General features: G+C 49.9%; 2 protein-coding genes across 6 annotated transcripts in view; one reads left to right on the top strand and one right to left on the bottom strand.

The window, feature by feature from the left end:
• Nucleotides 1–1,495: 1,495 nt before the first annotated feature.
• On the top strand, nucleotides 1,496–17,775 carry LOC116943268 (delta(14)-sterol reductase TM7SF2-like). Of its 2 annotated transcripts, XM_032955983.2 has the most exons (12): nucleotides 1,496–2,720; nucleotides 4,544–4,957; nucleotides 5,592–5,817; nucleotides 6,399–6,613; nucleotides 7,158–7,212; nucleotides 7,696–7,893; nucleotides 8,547–8,650; nucleotides 9,243–9,362; nucleotides 9,885–10,053; nucleotides 10,572–10,652; nucleotides 11,216–11,338; nucleotides 11,824–17,775. In XM_032955983.2, the coding sequence occupies exons 1-12, from the start codon at nucleotides 2,505–2,507 to the stop codon at nucleotides 11,982–11,984; spliced, it is 2,082 nt and encodes a 693-aa protein (XP_032811874.1). In that variant the 5' UTR covers nucleotides 1,496–2,504; the 3' UTR covers nucleotides 11,985–17,775. The 2 variants fall into 2 exon arrangements, with proteins under 2 accessions (XP_032811874.1, XP_032811875.1); XM_032955984.2 differs by lacking the exon at nucleotides 9,885–10,053 and having other exon boundaries at nucleotides 11,824–11,945.
• The window catches only part of LOC116943267 (echinoderm microtubule-associated protein-like 2), a 32,416-nt gene continuing 27,437 nt past the window's right edge, over nucleotides 13,083–18,061 (bottom strand). For all 4 annotated transcript variants that reach the window (XM_032955982.2, XM_032955981.2, XM_032955979.2 and 1 more), the window contains 8 exons: nucleotides 17,917–18,048; nucleotides 17,548–17,615; nucleotides 17,166–17,254; nucleotides 16,562–16,659; nucleotides 16,230–16,317; nucleotides 15,837–15,929; nucleotides 15,107–15,237; nucleotides 13,083–14,704 (listed from right to left, as the gene is read on the bottom strand). In XM_032955982.2, the coding sequence (XP_032811873.2) occupies nucleotides 14,579–14,704; nucleotides 15,107–15,237; nucleotides 15,837–15,929; nucleotides 16,230–16,317; nucleotides 16,562–16,659; nucleotides 17,166–17,254; nucleotides 17,548–17,615; nucleotides 17,917–18,048 (825 nt within the window). In that variant the 3' untranslated portion in view covers nucleotides 13,083–14,578. The remainder of the gene's footprint in view (nucleotides 14,705–15,106; nucleotides 15,238–15,836; nucleotides 15,930–16,229; nucleotides 16,318–16,561; nucleotides 16,660–17,165; nucleotides 17,255–17,547; nucleotides 17,616–17,916; nucleotides 18,049–18,061) is intronic.

The raw sequence follows: 18,061 nt of genomic DNA, 5'->3' as shown, positions 1-18,061 counted from the left end.
TATCCCATTGGTACCTCGTCCATCATCCATTCACCATAATGCAGGGTTCTTCATTGCAAGGCCCGCAGGCCACTAGCGTTCCCCGGTGGCCTTTAGTGCGGCCTCTGACGTGCGCCCCCCCCCCCCGACAAGACAGAGTGACAACATCCCACATGGTCATCGTCGTGATGCCGTCAAACCCCCCAATGGTTTCAAATGTGTGGCGGCCCTCGCACTGACGATGTCTTATCGGCAAAAGTGCCCCCCCTCTGAAAATTAGTGAAGAACACTGCCATAATCCATCTCCCCTAGCCCAACCTGTCACCCCCATGACATGTAACAATCGCCTCCACACCCTGGATAAGATGTGCACACTCTGCGGACATGTGTGTAGACATGTGTGTGCGTGTGTGTATAGGTATATGTATATACACACACAGGTGTGTACATTGATGTGTGTGTGTATATATATAGGTGTGTGGACAGGTGCGTACAGGTGTATACGCACGGTGTGCAGACCTGTGTGTGTGCGTGTGTGTAAAGGTGTGCTGGGGCTGTCGGGTGTGTGGGGGACAGATGGCAGCTGCTGCCCTGCCCGGTTCTCCGTTGCGCTCAGAGCTCCACGGCGGTGGATGCCACCGCCACGGTTGTTGCAATATGAAGTCTTTATTTTCACCGCTCGGTAGCACTAGTAGTCGCAACAATGGCAATGTTAATAATTTGCAAAGCAATAACGTCGCTGCTAGCAACCACACGCGTGCACCGTCACTTTCCCCGGGGTCCTGGGAGTTTCGCCGGCCCACGGGGTTCAGAAAATCCCACGGTTCCTGGGGAGCTCGGCGGACCTGGGATTATTGTTGCCGCTGGACGGCAAAGTTCGGGTACCAGCGCCACCGTCGCCGCCGCGTCCTTGATCACTCCCCGCTCCCACCTTGACCCCCCCCCTGCTCCCACCTTGACCCCCCTCCCGCTCTCACCTTGACCCCCCCTGCTCCCACCTTGACCCCCCCTGCTCCCACCTTGACCCCCCCTGCTCCCACCTTGACCCCCCTGCTCCCACCTTGACCCCCCCCGCTCCCACCTTGACCCCCCTGCTCCCACCTTGACCCCCCCTGCTCCCACCTTGACCTCCCCCTGCTCCCACCTTGACCCCCCCCGCTCCCACCTTGACCCCCCCCCCCCGCTCCCCGCTGGCTACACCAGTGGCCGGCTTCGTGCGCACCGCATCGCTTCTTCTTTGCCGGTGGAGCTGCACCGCCGCACGTTCACGAAATAAAAGAGCGCAGGAACCCGCGCGGTTCGGGCGCAGCGTCTGTCTCGCCGCGGGTCTACGACGCGAGCATTCTCCGTTTTATATATATATAAAAATTGAAGCTTTTACTTTTAAACTCCCGTTTCATTTTACGTTTCGCCGGTCAGGTGTCATTTCATTCGGTCACCGCAGCGAAGTCGCTATGCAATGGCAACAACCACCGCATCGTGTGCTGTTCAGCGAAGCCTCCGAATTCGAGGTCACAATCGACTTACCCGCCTGATCTCTTTTTTCGATGTTATTCATATTTTGTATCTAATTCGTTTCGCCCCCCCCTCCTCCTCCTCGTCGCTGAAGTGAACCCTGCATCACAGCCACTCTGGGCACTTCCTGCGTTTGAATTGTGAGGACTAAGAGACGCCTCTGACACTGATCTTTGTCCATTGCAATCGAATCGATCTCGTTTCCAATTTCACCTAAAAGACGCTTTGCTGGGCCAACAAGTGTTTAACATCTACAACTTAAGATGTGAACTCTTATTAGATGTCCACCTCTAGATACCACCTCCAATACCAAACTTATCTCCCCCCATATTCCTATCTCTGCCCTTTTCGTGTATTCTATGCATAATCTGTCCGATCCGACTCCCTGGAAGGGGAGGAATTTATTAATTGACGTTGATTTATGTTTGTGAAATATTTTCGATTGCTCACCCACGTGAGACTGTTATTTTCGTGCCGATTTCAATTCGCGTCATCCATGTCATTTGGGTTTTTTTTTTCACTTGCGCGTCATTTTGGTGACCAAGATCCCATCCCCCTTTGCAATTGAGACCCATCCTGCCCACCTTGAGTGTTTGCCTGGTTAAACAAATCGCCTTGAAGGATGGAGCCGCTGATAAATAATGTCAAACCATTATTTATCAGTGCCCTACCTTATTACAGACCAATTCAGACCGTATTGCTCACCCCGTGCCCCTTATAAAGCTCAACGTTCATCCTACAAAGTCCCATCACAAGGGGAGAGAAACACAAACAAATAGACACATTGTGTTTGCCCGTATTGAACCGGCTGTACGCGCTATTGACCTGACAACTCAATTTCCCTGGACAAGAGTACACGGGGTCTACACCGTAGTACGCCTTGACTGGTGTCTTCGCCCAGCAGTGCAGTGACCATGGTCGATGACGCCGCATGCAAATTAGTGGGCGTGCACAAATAATTTGGGCGGGACCCAGAGTTCGGCATTCCGATTGGATCCGCGCGCTCGCGCATGCGCATTGAGGGCGTCGCGAGGCTGCTTCGCCTTTCCCGCCCAAAATACGGAACCGAGACGAGGGGTGGAGGAGGGCACGCGACGATGAGGGGGGAGGCGAAGAGAAGAGAAGGGAGAGCGGAGGCGAGACGAGGGGAAGACGAGGAGAGAAGAGGGACACACGCGGAGGCTCGGGGCTCCAACAGCATGCAAGTCGGCGCCGTCGCCCGCTCGGTGAGTGAATCCAAGATTCCCCCCCCCCCCCGTCGCCTCAACCCTGCCGAGAATCGGCTCCGCGGTGGGGGGGGTGTAACGGAGTGTGAGGAGTGACCGAGGGGAGCGACTCTGATGAGTGACTGTGAGGAGTGACTGAGGAGTGACTCGCTGGAGCGACGAGCGTGACTGGGGGGGTTGGGGGTGGGGGAGTGACAGTGGCAGGACTGAGGAGAGTGATAAAGGGTGGTGACTGAGGCGTGTGGCTGGGTCTGGGAGCGAGGCGGGTATAGCGGCTGAGTAAGCTGAGGAGAGTGATTTATGAAGATGAGTGACTGAGCATGAGGAGTGACTGGGGGAGTGATTTATGAAGATGAGTGACTGAGCATGAGGAGTGACTGGGGGAGTGATTTATGAAGATGAGTGATTGAGGATGAGGAGTGACTGGGGGAGTGATTTATGAAGATGAGTGATTGAGGATGAGGAGTGACTGGGGGAGTGATTTATGAAGATGAGTGACTGAGGATGATGAGTGACTGGGGGAGTGATTTATGAAGATGAGTGACTGAAGATGAGGAGTGACTGGGGGAGTGATTTATGAAGATGAGTGACTGAGGATGAGGAGTGACTGGGGGAGTGATTTATGAAGATGAGTGACTGGGGATGAGGAGTGACTGGGGGAGTGATTTATGAATATGAGTGACTGAGGATGAGGAGTGACTGGGGGAGTGATTTATGAAGATGAGTGACTGAGGATGATGAGTGACTGGGGGAGTGATTTATGAAGATAAGTGACTGAGGATGAGGAGTGACTGGGGGAGTGATTTATGAAGATGAGTGAGGATGAGGAGTGACTGGGGGAGTGATTTATGAAGATGAGTGAGGATGAGGAGTGACTGGGGGAGTGATTTATGAAGATGAGTGACTGAGGATGAGGAGTGACTGGGGGAGTGATTTATGAAGATGAGTGACTGAGGATGATGAGTGACTGGGGGAGTGATTTATGAAGATGAGTGACTGAGGAGTGACTGGGGGAGTGATTTATGAAGATGAGTGACTGAGGATGAGGAGTGACGGGGGGGGGGGTGACCACGAGTATTGCCTTTCACACGCGACACCATTTTTGTTCCGTTGGTGGCAGCTGTTGGGAGCAGTTGACGTTGGCACAGCCCCGAATTGAACCCAGGGATTAATTACAGCCGGATTTTGTCCGTGTTTGTTGACCAAGGAAAACATTGTACGAACCCTGCACACCACATCCAGTATACCTACCCGACACGGCTGTCTGTGCTCGCGGGTCACTGGCACCTCTTGTTCCTAAGTCTTACGAGTGACCTTGAAAATGTTCTATTTTGGTGATAAAATAACACTGGATAGTAAATGAAGTGGGGTAGAAAATACGATGAGAAATAATTCCACATAAACTTTTAAAAGCCATCCAGGTTATCGCATGATACCAATGTTAAAGGGGACTTGTGAATTGCAAGAGGGAAACGAGGTTCAACTTATTTTGCAGCATCACGGATTAATGCACATGCCCTACACTGTTATTAACTCTGGGCACCGCAAAAGGATTGTATGGTTCATATTAGCTTGCAGGGGTTTAAATCTGGTATACTCACACCAGTAACACTTCACAATTGTTCTTGGCATAGCATCACTTCCGTGCCTTAGTCAGAGCGCGCCCGAATGATATTCACATGTTCTTTCTCATTAGCAAAGCTTTATATCACGTGGGAAAACCCGTAAATAGTTGCTTATTTTAATTGCGTGCATCTTTTTAATCCTCCCCAATGCGTGTGCAATGTTGTGTCATCTGTATTGTCTTTGTTGCGTGTCTGCAGCCAGGGAGGCAGCGCCGGGTCACCACTGCCCGCTCTCCCGGCCGCTCCAAGGCTTCCCGCTCAGCTGTCTCTCCTGGCTCTCCTACCCGCTCTTCCAGCCGCCACAAGTCTTTACGCTCGTCTGGTTCTCCTGCCTCCTCTCATGCCCTCCCTCCGGGCCGCTCCAAGGCTTTAAAGTCTGCCGTCTCTCCTGGCTCTCCTGCTCGCTCTTCTGGAAGCCCCAAGTCCTCGCTCGCTCCTGGTTCCCCTGGTCGCTCAGCGCGCCCTCGTGGACGGCCCAGGTCCTCGCGCTCTCCCACAAAGCCAGCCGCCAGCCCTCCGGAGCCCCCTGGGCCCCCAAGCAACGTCAACCTGGAGAGCAGCCCTGACCGCACTGAGCCCCAGCCCAGTTCGGGAGATGCACCTGCACCACAGGTGTGTGTAGTAATGGTTGTACCTTGGTCTGGATGAGTGCTGTAAGCCTGTTTTGCTGTGTACTGTGGTTTAAAATATTCACAATATCCTGGCGGTTTGAAGAATTTTCACAATTTGGATTGCGATTCCATTTGTGGTAAACAGTTGCGCCACTCGTGGCCGAGGAGGAAATATTTAACGTCTCAAAATGTATATCTTTCTAAAGAAAGGTTCGAATATTTATCCTGGAGAAATCTGATGAGCTATGAAGCTCTTTTTTCACAGATATCGAGTAGGTTATGTGAATCGATTACATGGCTCGGGTCAGAGTGCTTAGTTGGCATCTATGAGAGTCTGGGTTTGAATCCAGGCAGCCGCCCGTGATTAAACCGGCTACCAATAACTGCAAAAAATAAACTCCAGGTTAGGCTAAATTCCACTGCTGTTTGACAGTTATCTGGCAAACTTGTTTCTGTAGCAGGGTGGATGGAAAAGTGCTGCCTCTGACCGTGTGCTGTTCTCTAACACGAATGCTTACGCTGCCGTGTGAGCGATCCAAATGGTTTGTTGAACTTATTTCGCACTGTACATAGCTACCCATCCTAATCAGACGTGCTCATGTGTCTGCTGTGCACTCCCATGTTATGTGTTGCAGCGTGTCATGGCTGTGCGACATGCCACGCAGGCGGAGGGTCATGAGCAGATGCAAACCCCTGACATTGTGAAGAACTACAGCTTCCAACGACGCTGGGCGGCTGGTGCTCAGAGGGGACCCAGATGCGCACGCTGGGACTCCCTGTGTCTCCCACTCCTCTCCCCACACAAGCGTGCCGTCCCATGTCACCCCAAGAGAACGCCGCTCACCTCCCGTGGCCTGGCAGGTGAGTGCGCGGTAGTTGAGTAACGATTCACTTGCCTCACCCACCTGCTCGCCAATCCCTGCAATGTGATGAGTTGTCATGATTTGATCCAAGAATTGTTTATTTTTTATGCTTTCCAACCAAGGTTGAGGACGTTAATCCATAAACTCTCTCCATTGACCTGTAATGGAGGGCGACATGGAGATCAGTTTAAACCTACAGTATAAAGTTGTTGCAATTAAGGAACTAATATGTAAATACATTTCACCCTGATGGCTACCACTCAGCTTCCATAATGCTATATCAATACTTCCTGAAAACTATTACATAATCAATACATATATAAAACATATTTTTGTATAATTTGTAAGGTCACATGTTTACTGATTCCTAATTCATATTTTGGGTTACATCAAATGTGTCGCATGCCCTCCATCCGAAACAGCCAATTAATAAATTTGTTACGTGAACGTACCAATGTATTACTGCTTCAGCACACCAGTATGTTGGAGAGCAATCCACAACATTTAACAATTGGATACGACGTTTTGCTTGCGGTTACAACCAGCATCATCAGGCAATTTCCAATTCTGGGGTTACAGGTGCGGTGATGCTGCTGCTGGTGTGGCCAGCCGGTCTGCTGTGCCTGGCCCAGGTTGCCGGCTCCCCCAGCTGCAGCCTGCTGGGGCCCCTGTCCCGGTCACCCGGTGCTCCTGCCTGGACCCCAGCGCGGCTGTGGGACCCGCGTTGCCTTGTGGCATTGCTGGCGTGGATGGCTTTGCAGGTGCTGCTGTTTGTGCTGCCCATTGGCGGTGAGGTGAGAGATGCCTGCTCGTTGTCACAGCTGCTTGTAGTGAGGTTTTATTGCGATATAATTTTTCACAATACAACAGGACTTTTACCCGTGGGTCACACCCACTCCAAAGGGAGTCAGGTGGGAGGGCATAGGCTGACAATTTTGTATTGTGCATAACATACATGCGTAATGAACGTCAGTGCCACATTGCGGTGATAAAACATTACAAATTCCTTATGAGCACCACAATTACTCAAGGCGTAGACCTGTGACCTCTGAGGTCTTTAGCAACCTTAGTTGTTTTGGGGTCTCGGGCAGGGGCGCAAAGACCAACAGCATTGATTTTAATAATATATTTATTTACAACTTTAACTATTGCTTTAACACGTAGGTGTTTTGTATAATTTGTAATATTGACTTTATTTGATACTTTGGCAATGCATTTGCTTCCCTGACCCTGATGCAATATTTAGCATTCACGAATGTAATTATTATCATATAAATTTTGCGGGCGGTTCTGTAAATGCGGGGCCGCGATGTCACCTGGGCACCATGTCGTGTGCAGGTGGTGAAGGGAGCGCTGCAGAACAGCGGGGAGGTGCTTGCCTACAGAACCAACGGTGAGAAACTTGAGGCAGGGTGGGGTACAGTTGGGTCCAGAGCAGCCATCGCAGGTACTTATTTAGAAAAGAGTTTTCCCAAACAGCATTCCTCGTGGCCTGCCATGATACGTCTTTTCACATTTACCAATTGTGTCATACAAATTAGGTTATTACATGCTGCACATTCCTAATGATTGGTATACATTCCCCCATTTACTCACTGTCTTTCATTGGACCTGCAAATCTCACTCACAACCTTAAACAAGAAATCTCGATTTTATAAATTGTCTTATAGTTTTACAAACATTTGCAAAGTGATTGTTACCTTACATTTTCACCATCAGGTGCATAAAACTTGAAACGACTGAAGCATTATTTAAATAGATTAGCAAATGTAAAAAAAAAACTTGCAGATGCGAGTCACGGGAATGAAGTGTGGAAACCCTGTTTTAGAACACAACAGTGACAGTTCATTGACACGTGGTCACTCCCTGTGGGCAGGGATGCTGGCGCTGTTGCTGACACTGGCTGCTATGGGAGGGGGCTGGTGGGCATTTGATCTGGACCCCACCTCGGCTCCCACCCTCCTCACTCCCTTGGCCACCGCCGCTGCCGGCGCCGCACTGCTGTTGGGCGTTGCGCTATACCTGGCTTCGCTTGGCAAAGACACCGCGGACCTGGCGCCGCTCGGGAACACAGGTGAGCATTAGCACCTTGGGTTCCGCTCATTGGATGAAGCTGCGTCAGTGGTGAGGCTTGAAGAGCGAATGGCTTCTGTGCGAAATAAGCCATTGGTTGAAGTTGTGTGCTGCATAACATATAGCAGACATTTGATCTCCAATATGAATATGCGGACATCGAGATTGGTGAGTCAGCCAGTGGGCGGCTTGAGGGGTAGCCTGGTGAATATCAAAACACTGCTGGTGAATGATCGAAGCGGGCAGTGGCATTACGATGTAATTGCACTGTGGACTATTGTTTATTATACATTGCAGGAAATAACCACATCTGCTGTGAGTTTCTGATGTGATTCTGTACACACCATTACGAGTGGATCTTCTGTGGATTCAGCAATTAAGGACGTTGGTATTGTCCCAGATTTCTCTCCACTGCTTCAGCATTGAATGAAGGTGCTTTGAGAGCATGTGCACGATCCCAAAACGGGCTATAGGACTTAAATTGAGACTTTGTTGAAGTGGCTCAATGAGGTGCAGAAGCGCTGCTGCTAGGTGCAGTCATCTGTGCCTCAGAGAGGCTGCTGAGTTTCTCGCCAACAGCGCTTCCCTCAACGGGATATTTGTCTTTGTTAAGGTTTCTCCCCCAATCGTTATTTGACCTCATGCTGTTGACAGGAAACATGGCATATGACTTTGTTCTCGGCCGGGAGCTGAACCCACGCATGGGCGCCCTAAACGTCAAGCACTTCTGTGAGCTGCGTCTGGGCCTGCTGGGCTGGGTGAGTGGTGCCGGGGTGCATGTTAGTCTGCTGCAAGTGACAGCTGACGCTTTATGGGGGATTCGTGCCACGCCTTGAACAGGTCCCACGCTCTTCCCTACCTCAGATTATTGCTCCACAGAATTACTAACTTCATGTCCATGACCATGTTCATTGCTCTTCATGCATAGTCCAAATTTGCCAAATTCGAAAATGACTCACAAATTGTTTCATTGGGATACACACAAGAATCATCCCCTACTTGGCACACTATTGCCTGCTTGTGGGCCAGGTGTCGAGTCACCTTGTGCCACACGGACAACTGTCACTCGGGGTGCCCTTGCAAATGTTTGAGATGAGATGTTGGTTATTGCGTATAGAACATTCTTGAGAAACCTTTACGTAAATGGTGCTCGAACAAAAACACATGTGGTTGAGAGGAGCTGTTGTGAGTGTGGAGTGATGGTCTTTAGGCATGTAAGTAAAAATAAATTTGTATCAATGACTCGATGAACACATCTTGATCCTTAATCAATGTTAATCGATGCATCATTACAAAACTTGGAATGAGTCACTCGCTTGTCCCTGCTGGACTGTTTCGGTGCTGGTTTAGGTGGTGCTAGTGCTGGGCTTGGTGGCAGCGCAGACGCGGGATGCTGGCACCCCGTGCTCTGCACTCGCTCTCGTCGCAACCTTTCAGATCGTGTACGTCGCTGCTGCCCTGTGGAACGAGGTAACGCGTGACCTTCTGGTGAAGTATGGACGATTTTAGTTCCTACACTAGCAGTATGACTGGCCTCTGCAATCGGCAAGTCTGGGATGCTTAATATTTTATGCATTTATATTTATGCCTTTATTTATCTCATCAAATGAAATCTTCTGTTGCTGTAACTTTGCCAAAAGCATATCCTTGTCTGACTACCCGTTTAATGTGGATTTTTTTTTTAAAATCCCGTTTTTACTTAGGCCTTGGTTTGTGAAAATTATGATTTAAATCAATAAGCAGGACAATTTGTTTTGGTTTATAATCAACAGTCAACTGCTCTTACAGGATGTGTAGGGCCTTACCTGGTAAAATAAAAAAAGTTTAGTTGGGTAGTTTTAGGATAAGTGATGCAATTCCTAACAACTGGCTATGTTTCATGACCTGCCGGTAAGTCGGATGTTTTTTGTGGCCTCCAAGTGCACCTAGCCTAGCACAACCGCTGCGGTGACATCACCGTCACTTAGTAAAGAATGGTGGCTGTTGTTGTAGGGGAAGCTGGTGGCTGCATTGGATACATCGCCTCTAGGGGCCGGGTTCCTGCTGCTGTTTATTGATCTGGCTTGGACTCCCCTCGTGTGCTCCCTTCCGGCTGCCTACCTGGTCCAGCAGCCCCTTCAGCTGCCCCTATACCACTCTGCCTCACTCGCGCTACTCTATGGTACCTGCTCAGTGCTGCACTCGCCCTCATCTTTGACAAATAATACTCACCCGCACACATAGCTATATGGTATGCCCACTCACCGACTGCTTGGTACTAATACTTAACCGCTTACCCACTTTTATTCCTGCAGTGTTGAACACCGACAGGAGCCACAGGGGGGGCTGGGGGGGCTTAGCCCACCTGAAATCTTGGGAAAGTCGGTAATCGGGATAACCGGATATCCAGCTGCTGCAAAATGCTGGCTGCCACCTTGTGCTGCCCTGCAGGCTGCTTGAGCGGCAGCCTTTCGAACTTATCGAACTTATTAGCCACATCAGCGGCTTCGACCTATTAATAAACTCCAATAAAATTTGTTTTATACATTTGTGGCGCCCATTGGAAAACACACTGGATATCTCAGAATATTGAAGTCAGCCCCCCCCAAAGTAAAAATCCTGGCTCCGCCCCTGAACACTGACTTCACTGGCTGTCAGTACCCGGCATTTTAAGTGTGCCATGTATACTGTTTCTTGCAGGACTGGGTCTGTACATTTACTGCAGAGCTAGCGCCGAGAGACGCGCCTTCCAGCACAAACCCAGCTTGGCTCACTCATCCCGTAAGCCTCGCAGTGCACTCTTACCGTTTTCCTTTTTTTACGCTTTCCAACAAAGGTTGAAAGCGTTAATGTGTTAGCTGTCTGTCACGGGGGGCCCCACAATAGCTCTCACAAAAGATGATCCAATATGCATTCGTTTTTAGTATAAAGTTGTGTTAATAATAGGGACCTACTCTTTATAAAACTGGCCAAATATCCCCTCCACCATGCAGAACTTCGATCACTAGCTCATGACTGTTTACAGGAGATGGGCACCGCCTCAACGCTCATTTGAGCAGTGTAATTTTAAAATAAAAGCATTGCCCAAAATTTCTGAAGACAAACGCCAGTGCTTAAAGTATATTCCCCTTGCTGGCCAAGGTGATGACATCATCTTGTGTGGCTTCATCTAGCGACATCAAGCCTGTTGTGTGGCTTGGAACATATTGTTAATTAAATACTTGAGGATGTAATACTTCTGCGAATTATTGACGATGCTGAAAAACCCAAGTGAAAAGTCCCGAGTTTTGTGGCTGGATTGTGTTATTGAGCCACCCATTGGCGCCAAACTCTCCACTGCGTAGGCAAGGAGAGCATTCCCACGGCGACTGGCAAGCGTCTGCTGGTGTCTGGCTGGTGGGGCGTCTTGCGCCACCCTGACACACTGGGACAGCTGCTAATGACGATGGCGTGGACCCTGCCCTGTGGTAAACATCTGCACCCCTACATCTGGATTATCTGATGATATTGGTAGGAACGAAGTTGTAAACTGAGTGTACCAGCCTGCAATAGATTAATGTGTCCGTCCGTCCGTCCCCTTTCAATACTTTAACGAAGTGAAATCTCGTGCTGTTGGGGTGTAAAAATAAAATTGCGCAAAATTCCAATGTTCCTACCAGCCCACCCTGCAGGGACCTGTTTATGTAATAATTGACTCTGATTGTTGGTTCAATTATTCAATCAATCGGATATGGTGTTTAAGAGCTTGTGTAATATCCTGTGTAATATCCCATGTGTTGCATATACGGTGTGTGCTGTTCGTGTATGTGATCTGTGTTTAAAGTATACCATGTCCTGTGTGCAGTCGTGTCCTATCTGTGTCATGTTTATCATATAATTTGTGTGCTCTTCAAGTCCATGTGTAATGTATCCTGGATGCGCTGTGTGGCCCCGTGTGCGCTGCGCTCTGCAGGCGTGCAGGCCGCCCTGCCGTGGGTGCAGGCCGTGTACGTGTGCGGCGCACTGCTCGTGCGGGGCGTGCACACCGAGCAGGCGTGCGTGCGGCGCTATGGCGCCGCGTGGGCCGAGTACTGCCACCGCGTGCCATACCGCCTGCTCCCAGGCCTCTACTAGCCCCCCGCTGCTCGCCTGCACCAGGTGACCGTCCACTCAACGCCAACTTATGCGCAGCCTCCGTCGTTTAACCGTGACCAGGCACTGTTTGCCCGGGTGCAGGGAGATTGCATTTGTGAAGGTCACGCCCCTAAAGTTGTGGCTGTGCCTACTCTGGGTCTGTCCGGCTCACGTGGCATTTCGCTTGTTTTATATATTTTTACATGTGAATCCTGGGCATTGGGATGAAGCCCAACGCACAGCGGTGCTGTCATTTGTTTACGGCTAGGGTGAGGAACCTACACATTTGGCCCCGACTTAATTTGATACAGGCTATGACTGTTTGAGGACTAATTGGTTATTGTGCTGTACTAATTGGGTACTAAAGGGCAATGCGTTTCTAATTTGAAAGTGCTGTCACTGCAGTCGAAAAAACAAGGTATTGTAGCTTGGTAAAAACATTGTGTGACATTTGTATTTGACTGGAATTTAAAAGGAGATTTTACTTTTTCAAGAGACATAGATAAGTTTTTAACGTATTAAATAATGACAAGTAGGGATTTATAAAAAAAACTGGCCAAAATGTTTCAATACGACCAATCTAGGAATGGTTTTGAAAAACGTGCACAAGAATTCTTGGTTTTTCAATAAGAAACAAAATATGTATAGACACTGTACGCAGTATGCATTTATAAAATGTCCTGCCAAAATTGGGGGAAACCCCAACATGCTAACTTATGTTAGTATTTATACGAGGGTGTTGATCCTAAATATGCTATAAAATACAACAAATATGACAGGGTTAGATAATTAAATTTACTAGTCTGTGAAAAATCGGTCAACTTTTTCTGCTCGTTGTTGTAAACTGATTTTATGCAAGCATTTAATAAGAAAATGTGAAATATTTAAATATGAACTCAAGTTAAAAAAATGTATCCTGAGAAAAATTGCTTTTACCGTATCGTTTTTCGTCAAAAGTTGGTCCACAATTTTACTCTTTAAATACTTGACAAACGTAGTTATTCCGCTCATGGCTATTGAGGAGTTATCTGCAGAGCGATTAAGAAGTGCGTGTGAGCAGGGGAGAGGGTCACTCATCATCCACAACATGGCCCCTCCTCACCGTGTGAAGTCTTCTTTATTTCTCAGATAACGAGCAAAACAGCTCAGCCTCTCACGTGGAACTCGGGAGAGCGTGCGACATGAACCACAGTCACCATCGTCTTAACCACCACTAACAATCATCACCAACATCACCACCAAACATTGTCACAGTCGCCATCAAAATAGGGGGGGTCATCATCATAGTTACAAGCATCATCACGTGGCCGGCGCGTGCTTGCCTTTAAACCCTCATCTCACGTGGCTCCACCTCCCCTCAACCCAAGTGCACAACAACAGGTGACTGGGAATAACAAGGAGCGACTGAGAGGTGAGCAGTGACTGGGGATTATGGCGAGAGTGGGCGAGGATTCAATGGTGTGAGGAGTGCAGGGCGACTGGGAGAGAAAGGGGAGTGAAGAGTGACTAAGGGGCAGCAATGTAAGGTATGATTGGGGGTGAGGGGTGACTTGACGTGAGGGGGGACGGGGGGGGTGATGTTCCCACCCTGAAGCAGGGGAAGGGTTGGTCATCCCCGCCTCACCCCCCTCCTTCGCATTCCATCAGTGTCAAGCAAACATGAGCTGTAGCCACCAGGCTCCATGCCCTTGCGCCATCACGACCTCTTCTCGAATCGTGCATCAACATCATCCCAGCTTCCCCCTACGATTCACGATAAAAACTATAAACATAAATTAATAAAAACCCATTAACACATTCCAGGTAAAAATGCCTAAGCTTCTCGCCCCAAAACTCTCAACCCAACCTCTCCTGGGTGTGGGGGGCCAGGTGAGGCAGGGTGGGGGGGCGGACACAGGAATGTATCAGAACAACCGAGGAGTGAAATGTACTACAACGCTACCGTTACCAGGACTAGGGCGCCACCAACAAAACTCACTACGTTCTAAAACGGCTCCTCGCGACAACGCCAAGTTGCGCCTTAATACTAAATACTGTACATCCTCCGCCCCACAATTAAACACCACTGGTATTTTCGTTTTTAATTTTTTTCTTTGCAAAGCCGCTATTATTTTCTTGAAAATATTTCCTTGTTTACAAAAACGACATCGAGCAACGTGTGCGCACAACCGGGGCGCATTTGCAACGGCACAAGGCAAAGCTACACATTTACAGGAATCCGACACGAGCAGGACACTTAAGACCAGCGCACGAAAACGTCACCGTTGAGTTTTTACAACAATAATCGACTTGTTCACCAACTCCGTGCGGTGTGGGGCAGGCTCTATAAGCAGGTTCAGGGGGTCAAGGTGGTCAGGAAGGGGGGCTCTGCGAGGGGTTGCTCACCCACCCATGTGCACAACAAAGCCGTGGCCTCCCCAGCACCGACGCCACCATCGAGACGGATGAGGGCTCGCCGTCGCCTCCACGGTACCGTTTACCTCTTCAACGCAGTAGCAACGGTCGGTTTTCGGAATTTCTCCACCAATGGGAGAGCGGGGGCAACCAAGTGGCGCAGGCTTTGCGGAGGGTGGGGGGGCGCCCCAACGCCAGCCTCAGCACACCTTCCACTGCATGACGGACGTGTCGCTGCCGCCCGTGCTCAGCAGGTACGAGTCATCGTGTAGGAACGCCACGTTGGTCACGTGACTGCTGTGCCCGCTGTAGATTCGGCTCGGCACCTGCGCAACACAATTCATTGTGGATATACAGTATACAGGATCTGACCACATCTCGAGATGCTGTACATATGCTGGGCATAGTCATAGGAGCAGAGGAAGGACTTGAGCCTGAACTATTTCCTGGCCCAAGGTTGACTTGCGACTTTAATAGAAAAGTGGGTGGAGGGGAATAGAGTGGGATGAGAGTGACGGGTAGAGGAGTGTGGAAACGAGTATAGCGAGATGAGGGCAGAGTTAGGAGAGTGCATGGAGGATAGGCAGGCAGGGATGAGTCCGTGGAGGTTCTTCGAACGGGGTGAGATCGGGAGCCAATGAAGAAATCGGAGTATGGGGGTGACAGTCTCGTTGAAAGGTGTGGGCCAAGAATCTGGTCACTGCATTTTGGACGGGACCATGGCACACCTTGGGCTGGGAGCAGGGGTACACAAAGATGTGAACTTTCCCGAAGTCGTCGGCCACAGCAACGACTGCGCGGTTGTGAGCTCGGCACACTGCGTTGATGTCCGTGCCGTCGGAGCCATCCGGCCACACTCCTACATGCACGCAAAGACAAAGACCCACCCGTGTAGCCTACACACAACGTTGGGGCAAGCAATGCTAGTAAGAACATATGATGGCCACACAATGGGGTGGGGTGTGCCATGCACTGTGCAGTGCTGATATTTACACACTGCACCATGTACTCATTTAAGGTTGAGCCGACCTAGAAGATGCCCAGTACCAGTTCAGATATTTAACACTGACGTTAGTCGTGAGTGTTAATCTAACTCGGGTCACCGGGATGATAGCATAGTGCACAAATCACAATAACAATGTTCTACGCATAGATGCGCGTGCACAGACACAAATAATTTTAATTTGTAAGGCGCAATGGGCCGTTGAGCACACACACATTCAATTGGTGGTTGCCTCGACAGGAGTTAACCCTCGTCCCACTGAGTGAGGGAGGAGCCTTGAAGTCAAATGTCTGTGTGCACCAGTAAATGTACACACGCATGTGACTATGTACCCATGTGTGTTAGCTGTATGCTTATATTGACACCCTTGCAAACAAGGTATTCCATCTCGACGGAATTTCTTGCTGAAAGTTACATTTACTCAAAAATATCCAAGATCGTGTGTGTGTGCGTACCATAGATGTGGAAGCCCAAAACGCAGGTGTATGTCGCCCATTCGATGTCCCGGATGGTATCCGCCATCAGCTGCTGCCTACAGTTACGGTTCCCTGGACGAGCACATCCACACATGATCAAAAACAAGACAAAGATCCCACGTATAGCCTGTAACAGACTGTAGGGGGCAAGGGCTGTGAGGGGGCACCTATAAAGGCAGGCACGCATCTACAAACAATATATTCACACAAAGACACATCCATGTAGCCTACACAGGCTGTTGGGGCAAATGCGGCCATTCCGAGCACCTATGCATGCCTGCACGGCGCACGTGGGGGCAATGTGGCAAACAATACATCGGCACACGGCGATACCCACCCACACTCCCAGGCATTCACAACATGGCCACTCACAGTATAGGATCTCGTAGTCCCCGGAGTTTGAGACGAGGAACTCTCCATCCACTGACCAGTCCAGGTGAGTAATGAAGCTGGAATGACCCTGCATGCGCACACGTGCATACGGAAAACATCACGTGCAGCCATCTGAGTGTTGGGGCAAGTGCTGTTTGTTAGCACCTATCAAGGCTTGCAGTGATATGACCAACTGTGTGTGGTATTGCTAATATCGTGTTTGTGGTATTGGTAACACTGGGTGTGGTTAAGTATGTGGTGAGTGCAGGGTGTATAGTGAGTTTGGGGTGTTGGGTTTGTTGCGTGTGCGGCGAACGCGGTGTTGGCAGTACCGTGCACTTGCCGAGCCGCGTGTATCGCCGCCCATCCTCGCTCACTGCATGCAGGAAGATGAAGTTCTCGTGTGAGCCGATCGCGAGCATTGAGCCGTCTGCATGGCAATCGCACACACAAAGATCCCCCATGTAGCTCATCAACTGTTGGGGCAAGTGCCGTTAGCGAGCCCCAATTAAGGCTGGCACAGTGCATGAGGAGGTGATGTGGTCAACCCCACACCCAGCCGTATTTGTTTTTCCAATGCAGATATACACTGCAACAGGCAGTCATTTAAGGCCGAGTCGACCTAGGGGAGGGTCCAGAACCAGTTCAGATATTCACCATGGATTTTTTTACCATGAGCGGGAATCTAACTTGGGTTGCCGGTTTCATAGTACATTATGCTAACCACTGTGCCACCACTTGCCACAGACACGCACACATTTTTAGTGAGTGCCAAAACGGTGTCTCTCCAAGTCTGGGTCTATCCCACACCCTTCCATGTTCGCTCAATTTTACCCCAAATGAACCCAGGCACAGCCCAGGCCCAAGTGTACACACAGACACGGAGCGCTTTCCTTAGAGTAACGCAAAGATATAAGGGGAGAAACGAATAGGGACCTGGGGAGTAACGCATGACGGAGAGAAGCTCGGCTCCGTCCGTGTGCAGGGTCACCAGGTCACTCGTCTCGGCGTCCAGCACCGCCCACCTGCACCATAACCACACACCAGTCTGGAAACCTGAGGTGGCCGGACGACTTACTTGACTTCACTTCTCAGTGGCAAGACTCCACCAGCAGCAAGTTCCAGAAGTTTTGGGACAAAGATTAGTAAGGAAAAACCATGTATACACGTGGATTATGTCCATTCGTCTTCAAAAGTAATATGGCACTGATAATAATATTTTAGCAGAAGGATGATGATGGGGAGCTAGCTGTAAGCACGACATGCCTTATCATTTGCAAATCGGGTGTCATCACTTCCATGACAACTCTTTACTCACTTTCCCTTCTGCATCCCGACCGCAACCACTGTCCCCGTCGGGTGGAAGTCAGCTGACTGAGCCGCCTCCTGCAAAGACACGCAGCAAAACAAACACAAAGTCCTCAGCAATGGGCTCTCACCTGGTTATGCATAAAGCACAGAAATGAACGGGGAGAGTGAAATACATGTTTTGTCTCTTTGGGCTCTCGCCAAGTTCTAATTAAAGCACATGAATGAACACGCACAACCACGACTACTGGGGGTTCTCGTTGGTGTGTTGTTTGTATGTTCTTGTCGCACGTTAGCGTGTGCGCTGCAGCATTATAGCACGTGCTGGAGTGTAACGACGTGGGTGAGAGGGCACTCAAGTGAACCGCCAGGCCCCCACCTCGACGGACTTGCTCCAGATGAGGCGGTGCGAGTGCACGTCCCACATGGACACGCGCTTGTCGTAGGAGCATGTGAAGAAGCGGTCGCGGCTCGGGTGGCACTCCAGCCCCCACAGCTCATCGGTGTGGCCCTTGGGGTGGGGG

The sequence above is a fragment of the Petromyzon marinus genome, chromosome 17, assembly GCF_048934315.1.
Source record: "Petromyzon marinus isolate PM22_M1 ecotype Great Lakes invasive population chromosome 17, UKy_Petmar_22M1.pri1.0, whole genome shotgun sequence".
NCBI lineage: Eukaryota > Metazoa > Chordata > Hyperoartia > Petromyzontiformes > Petromyzontidae > Petromyzon > Petromyzon marinus.
This window is presented reverse-complemented; position numbering and strand designations above follow the sequence as displayed.